The sequence below is a fragment of the Dinoponera quadriceps genome, unplaced genomic scaffold (assembly GCF_001313825.1).
Source record: "Dinoponera quadriceps isolate SergipeBrazil2010 unplaced genomic scaffold, ASM131382v1 scaffold3773, whole genome shotgun sequence".
NCBI classification, from domain to species: Eukaryota; Metazoa; Arthropoda; class Insecta; order Hymenoptera; family Formicidae; genus Dinoponera; species Dinoponera quadriceps.
This window is the reverse complement of record NW_014558172.1, coordinates 86,594-95,488: the sequence shown is the minus strand read 5'-3', so window position 1 is coordinate 95,488 and position 8,895 is coordinate 86,594. Positions and strand designations below refer to the sequence as shown.

Below are 8,895 nucleotides of genomic sequence, written 5' to 3'. Positions count from 1 at the left end.
AAAGTATAAAATGGGAGGGGGGGAGGGGGAGGGACGGCGGAGCGCGAGTGACGGTGAGAAGTGACACGTTCGATTAACGAACGATTTCACGTTTATTAAAGCCAAATGTCTGTTCGTCAGTTGCGTTATGTTTGGGAGACGGGCACCTCGGGAGGTAGTTTATAAACGTATTTTTATGTATTTTTCTCACAAACAATATTTCTAATCGGTCAAAAAGAACCGAAATTGGGTATTAGTATTAGGTGTTAACCTTATTACAAATTAATTCGTTGTCTTTTTTTATGAAATTTTTATGAAATTTAAAGTTTATGTGACAAAAAGTCAGGTACAAGTTTAAATGCTCGAAATGATTTTCATTATTTTGCTCGACTTTACTCCATCTCTCGGACAGCTGATGAATGCCCTCGTGGAAGAAATTTGGCGGTTTTGAGTCGATAAAGTCACCAAATGCTTTTTCGGACCTCGTCGACTGTTTTAAAACGCGTATCCGCCAGATGATGTGGAACGACCGAAATAGGTGGTAATTTGACGGGGCTACATCTGGCGAATAAGTTACATAAGGGTCATTTCCCTCCTCAGTTTAATGTATATATGAGATCCCTTTGCGGTATGTGGTCGAGCGTTATCGTGCAGCGGAATCACCTGCCAGTTCTATTGCCGGTAAAAGGTCTTTTTTACAAGTTTTACTTCACCTTCACTCAGAGCGGAACAAATAATTTCGGTGAACTAAGTAACATTTTTATTCAACTGGAACGCAAAAAGGATGCTGTATTTCAGATGCTCCTTTTCGGACGATATTGTGATAATTACCGTTTTCTGAGGTTATGTCGGCAAGGCCGTCAACTATTATAATGCTTCTTAAAGCTTAAGATTGGCACTTTCGAATCATCATAGGACGGGAAAAGAATTTAAATTTTAACCAGAATTACAAGACGTTAAATGTAAAGACACCGAATCAATTTGTACACTTAACAATAAACAGGACAAATTTTTCAAATTTGAAAAAAAGTCTTAAGATAGAACCAAAAACATTTGTATTTATGTTCTTCAGTAATTGAAATTTTTCTTGTATCGTTTTCGTTTATCACGCATTAATATCTAGCGACTTTACTGACCAATTAGAAACGTTGCTTTTAATCGTATTATCTCAGTTTTATTATTTAATTGTATGTCTCAGATTTATTACTTTCTATTTTTATTTTTTTCTATTACTTCCATTTTATTTCTTCCTCACTACTTCCCATCTTTGTTACTTTTTCCGCATTAGAGAGTGTTTTACGACAACCATGCACAAGAGAAACGACAAACGGTTAAGCAGAGCGTTGCTTACCTTCACAACCTGCCGCTCCGGCTGCTGCAAGAGAAATCAAACAAAAATCATGCTTCAACGGAAGTCACAGAAGATCGCAAAAGATGATCTTCTTTGGTCGGGAAAGCGCGAATAGTAAATTCAGCGCTTAAAACACTTGATAAACTTACCCTTTGCTGGCTATGTACTATCAAGGTCCCCTTATTACCATTCGTCTGCCCTGTCTTGTACGGTGAGTCCACGTTACCGTTTGTCAGATAGTCTGTAAAAACATTCAGTCGATAAAATATGGAGAACGTTGCCGCCCTGCATGAAGTCGTCGCCCTTCCCACTTGATAATATCTACGATTTTCTGACTATCCCCCTATGAAAGCGTCAATCACTTTAAGTACCAGAACCTCCGCATTGATCGACACAATAAAGTTACACAGAATGTTCATTTCTAGGTTTCTACGTTTATTGTCATATTTTCATACTTTTACATTCCTCGACTTCTTTCTTTTCAGTCAAGAATTAAGATAAGAAATATTGATTACTGGACATATTTCTACGTTTAAACACAGAAACTTACCATTTATTAATTCCAAATGTTTCAATTTCTATTCGTACTATTTTAATTCTTAATTCTTTAAGTTGATTATATATAGGATGTTCTAGAATAATCACATGTGGAGTATACCGAGAAATTTTTTTATATTAAACAAGTTACTTTTCCCTCTATTAACAATAGAAGGTCATGAGGTGATAACCACCGATTTCAATAATATTGCTTTCATGGATAAGCCTTGGTACGAACTTTTATTGAACAAAAGGAGAAAGCGCATTTATCAAGTATTTTTTAGCAAATCGAGGTTAAAAGCGAACGACAGTACATCGAAGTTTAACGGGACGTTGCATCAGAATACTGTGCACGTTGTCATCGAGATACTCGCTCTTTGGTATCAGGTTTCTATTAAACTTATTTGCATGTCGCTCGCGATGTTTTAACTTCGATTTTCTAGAAAATGCTTATAAAGTACACTTTCTTTTTTTGCTCAATAAAGGTTCATATCAAGGTTTATTCACACAAAAAATATTATTAAAATCGCAGTCGCTGATTATTGCGGCTGCCTACGATAATGGGTTTGTAAGAACTTGACCTATGTATGACCTTGATTATAATATTAGATTATAATATTACTGTGGAATGCATCACTTAAAGTTCTACAACATTTATATGGAATTTATATTTTTTTGAAAATACGTAGTTTTCGAAATATCAAGATGTCCCTATACTTTTTGTACACCCTGTATAATTGGATCATATCAAATAACATTATCATATTAATATCGTGTGTCCTCATAAGAATTAAATGAATTTGGCTCTGCGTCGTCAGATGTCCGGCAATTAGAACGTTTGCTTTACTCCTCGAAATTGCAAATGAATGAAGACTCAGCCAAAAGACAGAAAGCGTGACGAGACGCGCCGCAGAATTTCAAGCACTCCGTCTGTCTGCGGATCATCGGTTCTGGTATATAAAATGTCTTTCGAATGCCCGCACTTCGTTGTACTCGGCTGGCATTCTATTCGTGATGTTGTGAACGTGAGGGACGGTAAGAATCTAATTGTCCTCATGCCAACTATGTTGGGGAGAATCAGTCCTTGATGCGCGCTAAGAAGATGACGCGTAATTTCAACAAACGCACATCGCACTAAGAGGATTCGCAACTCAAACCTATTTCGCAAACTATTTCCGGTCGCGACCGATCATCAGCAGTTGTTCGGTCGGAACTCGGCAAACGATGGACTGACTTCGACAGCGATGCGTCGTGAGATCTCTGCTTTCTGACAGCGATTCATTCGACACACGATCGCTGTCGTAAATAAAAAAAACGATTGATCGGTGGATCTCTGTCTTGATAATCGAGGAGGTGAGTTATCAAATCTCTATATTAACGGTAGGAAACCTAATCGGGTGTTCACCACACACATCACCACGTCTGATGAGTATAAGTAATCGGTAATTACCCCCTTCTGACTGGGCGGCAGAGTCGTACAAGATAAGTGTACTGTTACCATTGTTGTAGTTCAGACTATTGTTGCTAATGATGTTCGTTTGGCTGTAGGTGTGGCCCGGCGAGACCGGCTTTATCGTCTCCTTCACCTTGTAGGGCTTGGTCCCAATTTGTGGCACTTCCGCACCCTCGATGAATAGGAACTGCAAGAAATGAAGAAATGATGTCGACGAATCGATACGTGAACGACGAATTATTGTGAAAATTATTTCAGTTTGTCCAAATATTAGTTCGTTCATACGCTCTAAAGCGTTGTCATTATTTTTGTTAACAATTTATGTTAACATTTATGTTAATAACTTTTTAAAATGAGCTCATTAAAAATGAGCGACGCATGAAACCTTTTGATTATCACTCAGAACCATTTCTTTGACAACGTATGTCAAGGTCAAATCAATCGGAGCTGCCTCCCCTGTTGTAAACATTTACCCAAGTTACTGTTTTCGTTGTGAAAGGGTAACTTTTCCAAAATCATCTTTCCAGTCCCGGTGCATATTAATAAATGAGTATGTTAATAGTTATTAGTATATTAATAGATAGAACGAACGATTACCTCCACCGTGAGGGTGCCGGTAATGTCATCTTCCTCGTATGGCCGTGCCTGAAGAGGTATGATTTGCCGCTGGCTCGGATTCGCGAGAAGCTCCTCAACGCCCACGATTCCCAGTCCCAAGAATCTCTGGCTTTTATTCACGTGATCGAATACCTCCAGCAACACCTCGGTCGTATTATGACTTATGTCGCTGCGAATGCAAATATCCAAACTTTCAGCCCCATCGCAGACCGTCTTCTCGCGAGGTAATTATAGAATATGCGTTTTATAATTATAGAATAAGACGTTTGTTTAGAATCACAAAAACTACAATATATCTGGAATCGAAGTGATTTGACCGGGATTATTTTTTTTACATGAAACGTGCGGCCTTCTTTGTGCTCCTACGCTGGGAATCGACTAAATACTTACTCACATGAGCCAAGAATCCATTGTAGGATTCGAGTCAAACATTCCCTCTTATAATTCCAAGTGATGACAACATTTTCACGTGCTATTGTTTCGAGTGAATTTTCATTTTGAGCGAGATTTCATCCCAAGAAATCCAGAAAATAACGATGAAGAATTTACGAGAGCAACGAGAGTGCACGTAGATTTGTTATATTGGACTCACAATAGAAACGCTTCGTCCCAGACCGGATTCCTAGTGTCTTTCTTTATGGCGGTCTGATTCTTCTGCGGCGGCTCATCCAACTCCACCACGCAGTACGGTTCCACGGAGCCTTGCTGGCCGCCGAGATCGGCAGCCCTCACGATCTTCACGAGCAACCGCCTCTCGCCAGGCACGTATTGCATCGGTGCTGCTGGCGCAGCTTGTAAACGTTGATGTGGTGGCTGTAGCATCGAGTTCGAGACGTTCTATGAGTGAAACGTAACGGTGGGCAAGCAACAATGACGAGACTAACACATTCGATGTGGCTTCCGAGTTAGCATGGCATCTTGCGGGGATTTGTATCCGACGTTTCGCAAACATTTTAATTCACTTTTTCAGGAATGAGAATCGACCTGAAACTGTTTCAGATCAGTTTCAGGTTGAACCTCACTCTGAAGAAACGAACTAAAATGTTCACAAAACGTTGGGTACAAATCCTCGAAAGAAATGGCGTCAAATGGGAAGCCATATCGTTTATATTATTGAATCTTTATCCATACCGCGAAAGCTTAAAATTTGAGGCTATAATATCGGTATCGGTGTGATAAAAGCATATTTGATACACTGAGAACAATAGAAATATTTCATAAATGTTTGGAAGTAAAATAATTACGGATCGAGAGTTTTAATTCAATAAGTAACACACGATGCACGCGTTGTTTCTTTCTTCCAGCAGCTTAGATATTTAATCAACAACAATTGCCGCCTCGACGACAATCGCTTACCATGCTGTCGTAGTGTATGGGCGACGAGAAACCCGGGTGAGGAGGCGGCTCTCTCCATAATCGGGGACATGTGGGATATTGAGAAAGATTGAGGTGAACGTTGATGCCTCGCAGAGCACCCACCACGATTTCCGTAACCACTTCTTGCAACCGGCTTTCGTCCAGGTCTTTCTTTATTGTTCCCACCGCCGCCAAGGAGACTTTCACCTGATACGGAAACACAAAATAAATAATATCCTTTCGTCGAACTCGCTCCGATCTCATATTTCTCATTATCTCGCCGATTTTGTTAATATTCGTCAAGGAAACGAAGCGTTTCAACATTTCTGTTTGTGTACAACGAGATGATGCTCATTAGGGGAGACCGGATTTGGTTGTGTCACTTTTTTATATACTACTGATTAAAAGAAAAAAATTGTATTTAACATCTTCTAATATTGTGTACATTATAATAGAGCAACATGTTTTAGGTAAAAAAAAAATATTAATATTATATATATATATATATATTATAAAAAATATTAATAATATATATATATATATATATATATATACGAAGAAGTTATTGAATTGTAAACAAGGTCGCACAAAAATAACCTAAATGCGCCATTAAACTAACCGGATTTACTTTGACGATATTCGGCGATCAGCACGCATGCTTTCACGTGCGTAAAGAATGTCATAGTGTGACAACCGGTCTTAACGGACTTGAGTCAATTCACCCCAAACGTTCATCCGCAATAAAAGAGATTATAAATAATGTTGCAGTAACGATGAATTAAATATTGGAAAAATCGCTCTTAACGCACTTAACGCTTAGGTCTATATTATTTTACTATTTTATCAAAAAGTGAGCTCAGAATATTGGACTATAACATAATTTCAGATCATTTTTAGATGAGATAATATGTTTTTTTATCTAAAATGGAGATGAATATATTTTGCATTTCTTCCATCTGATTAAATATAATGATGATTTATTCATTAATCTGGATAATTATCTAGATAACTGTATCTAGATACGGGCGAACATTGTTAATATCATATCATAGATTATGAAATTTATCGTGGTTGTTTACAAATGGTACAGGACTTTTCTGTTCAATTTTATGAGCTTTATCCACACACGAGCGTTGCCACACTTAATTTTCGAACACACTATATGTATTGTCGCGTCAACATATGTATGGTCCAGGAACAAATGACGAGACGTTACGGTTAATAAAGTAGCTGCGCGTTACATCACCGGAAATCCGCCGACAATGAGATCTCGCATATGTCGCATTTGCTTGCGTACCTCCGGCCAGCCGTCGCATTTTAAATCGACCAGCAGTTTCTCGGTGATGCAGACGACGTTCAACCGTGCGCGAAAGCGATTAACATTGACCCGGTAATGATTGACTTCCAGCTTGTCGCCACGTTGCCGAAATGCCTTCAGCTGCAGAGCCGGTGTAGCCTCGCAGTCGCACGTGATGGTCTGAAAACATGATATAATTGATTACTCGTTCAGTCCATAATAAAAGCATCCCAAAAGCGACGTATTGGTCGCTGATGAATGAAATCATCTTTTGATTCTCATCTGTTAACATTTTGATGACCGCTATCACGTATAGGTGATTTCGTTTCGCCAGCGGCTATCGCCTTATGAAGAAATATTTTCCGATAATAACGATTTACATACAATTATATAATTGTAATATATTCATGTGTGAATATAATTTATAATATTATATATACATATACGCGTTATGCGAGTTAACTCATAGTTGACGTATGGAAGAAAAATTGTTTTCGAGTTAACTACGAGATAATTTGTATTTAGCAGTCAATGGTTGCGTTCAACGAACATACGGCTAAGTGTTCGATTTTTGAAAAGTGGATGTGATTGGTAGATCTAAAAATATATCGGATCATAGATAATTTTGACTCAACGGTTCTATAACCGTCGTGTTCCCTGAAAACAACAATGCGTAGTGCTTTGAAAGTAAAAGTTTTCGGCCAAAATTCGAAATCTTAATAAAATAATTTCTTAATTACAGAAATTATTTTTAAAGAAAAAAGTAAGTATTTATGTGTGATTCAACATTTACCTCACACTCTTTCTTTTTAGATAAATACAAAATATTTTCCCATAAATAATTTCTTCTAAACGGTGTGCCATTTTGTCTTTTACGATTCTTTTACTGTTCTTGAATAAGGATTTTATATCATTTAATCGATTATTTTTATTTTCTGATTCTCTCCAAACTTCATACAGAATCTGATAAAACACGTTATACGGATCTAAAAAAAGAATTATTTTCAAAAGATGCAAACGAATATAACAGATTTTAGCAGTGCAAAAATGTTGACAATTATTATACAACTTTAGTCTTCCTCCAGAAACTTTTGAAAAATTCTAAACTTTTGGTAATAAACATTTCTCCGATGTAAGATTACGCTTATTTCAAGCACAAATCTACTTACTATACATTTCACTTCAGAACTAAAAATAAAATATGAAATTATTTATTAGGTTGGCCAATAATTCCGTGCGGTTTTTTATACATATAAATAAAAGAAAGACGGTTTCTTTTTAGAAGGCAATAACTTTAATCAACAATATATTGGTCGTTGTGATCCATTATCTTTTATTATCTTTCTGGCAGTATAGTTCAAAGTTAGGCTTCTAAATTTAAGTGATTTACCCTATACATATATATATATTAGTAATATATATATATATTAGTAATACAAATAAGTTTCCGCCGTTTTCAAAAGATGGCTCCATCGACAAGATTATTTTGAAATCGTCAGATGTAAAACATCATATAGAAAGTTTGGATACCTGGCAACAACATAACCTTAAAATACTATTAACTTTGTATTGGCAGTATACATTTTTTTCGTTCGAAAATATCGAGTTTTGTACCGAATAAGCGTCATTTGCGGGAAGTTTTGAATTATTTCTTTCATTTAAAGAAATCTGCTGCTGAGACGCATCGGTCGCTTGTAGAAGTTTACGGTGATGCTGCTTTAAGTGAGAGAAGTTGTCATGAGTGGTTTCAAAAGTTTAAAAAGGGCGAATTTGACGTGGAAGATAAAGAACGCGAAGGAAGGTCAGTAAAGTTTGAAGACGCTGAGTTAGAGGCATTATTGGACCAAGACTCATGCCAAACTCAAGAGCAGCTCGCAGAAAACTTGGGAGTGACTCAACAAGCGATTTCAAACCGTCTCAAGACCATTGGTATGGTACAAAAGCAAGGATATATGCATATATATATATATATATATATATTTCTTCTGAAATTTATTTTTTAAGATTCACTTCAAGTTGATGTAACTGTAGTTTTATAATGTTCCATAGCCGAATAATCATAAATTGTTATCATACACTATTTTTTTCCTCACACATCAATAAATGCGAAGCAAAAAATATTGTTTATTCAAAAATGACCTTTGATCGTAGCTGTCACGCTGTCGAAATTGTGTTACATATATTAATTTAAATAGTGATCGTAGCATTATATTAGGTTGGTGCGTATGAAATGTCGCATTCTCTTTACATGCGGACGTTTTCCTCCCTGTTTTCGTTATACTTTTGTATTTGGCATAACCTCAT

General features: G+C 36.9%; 1 protein-coding gene across 5 annotated transcripts in view; it reads right to left on the bottom strand.

Annotated features, from left to right (window-relative positions):
- The window catches only part of LOC106749653, a 31,089-nt gene that overhangs the window by 11,730 nt on the left and 10,464 nt on the right, over window positions 1–8,895 (bottom strand). For 2 of the 5 annotated variants that reach the window (XM_014629320.1, XM_014629318.1), the window contains exons 3-9: window positions 6,592–6,771; window positions 5,295–5,501; window positions 4,531–4,775; window positions 3,918–4,107; window positions 3,318–3,507; window positions 1,480–1,571; window positions 1,331–1,354 (exon numbers count right to left, since the gene is read on the bottom strand). In XM_014629320.1, coding sequence (XP_014484806.1) covers window positions 1,331–1,354; window positions 1,480–1,571; window positions 3,318–3,507; window positions 3,918–4,107; window positions 4,531–4,775; window positions 5,295–5,501; window positions 6,592–6,771 — 1,128 coding nt within the window. The remainder of the gene's footprint in view (window positions 1–1,330; window positions 1,355–1,479; window positions 1,572–3,317; window positions 3,508–3,917; window positions 4,108–4,530; window positions 4,776–5,294; window positions 5,502–6,591; window positions 6,772–8,895) is intronic. The other 3 variants (XM_014629321.1, XM_014629319.1, XM_014629322.1) reach the window with 3 other exon arrangements.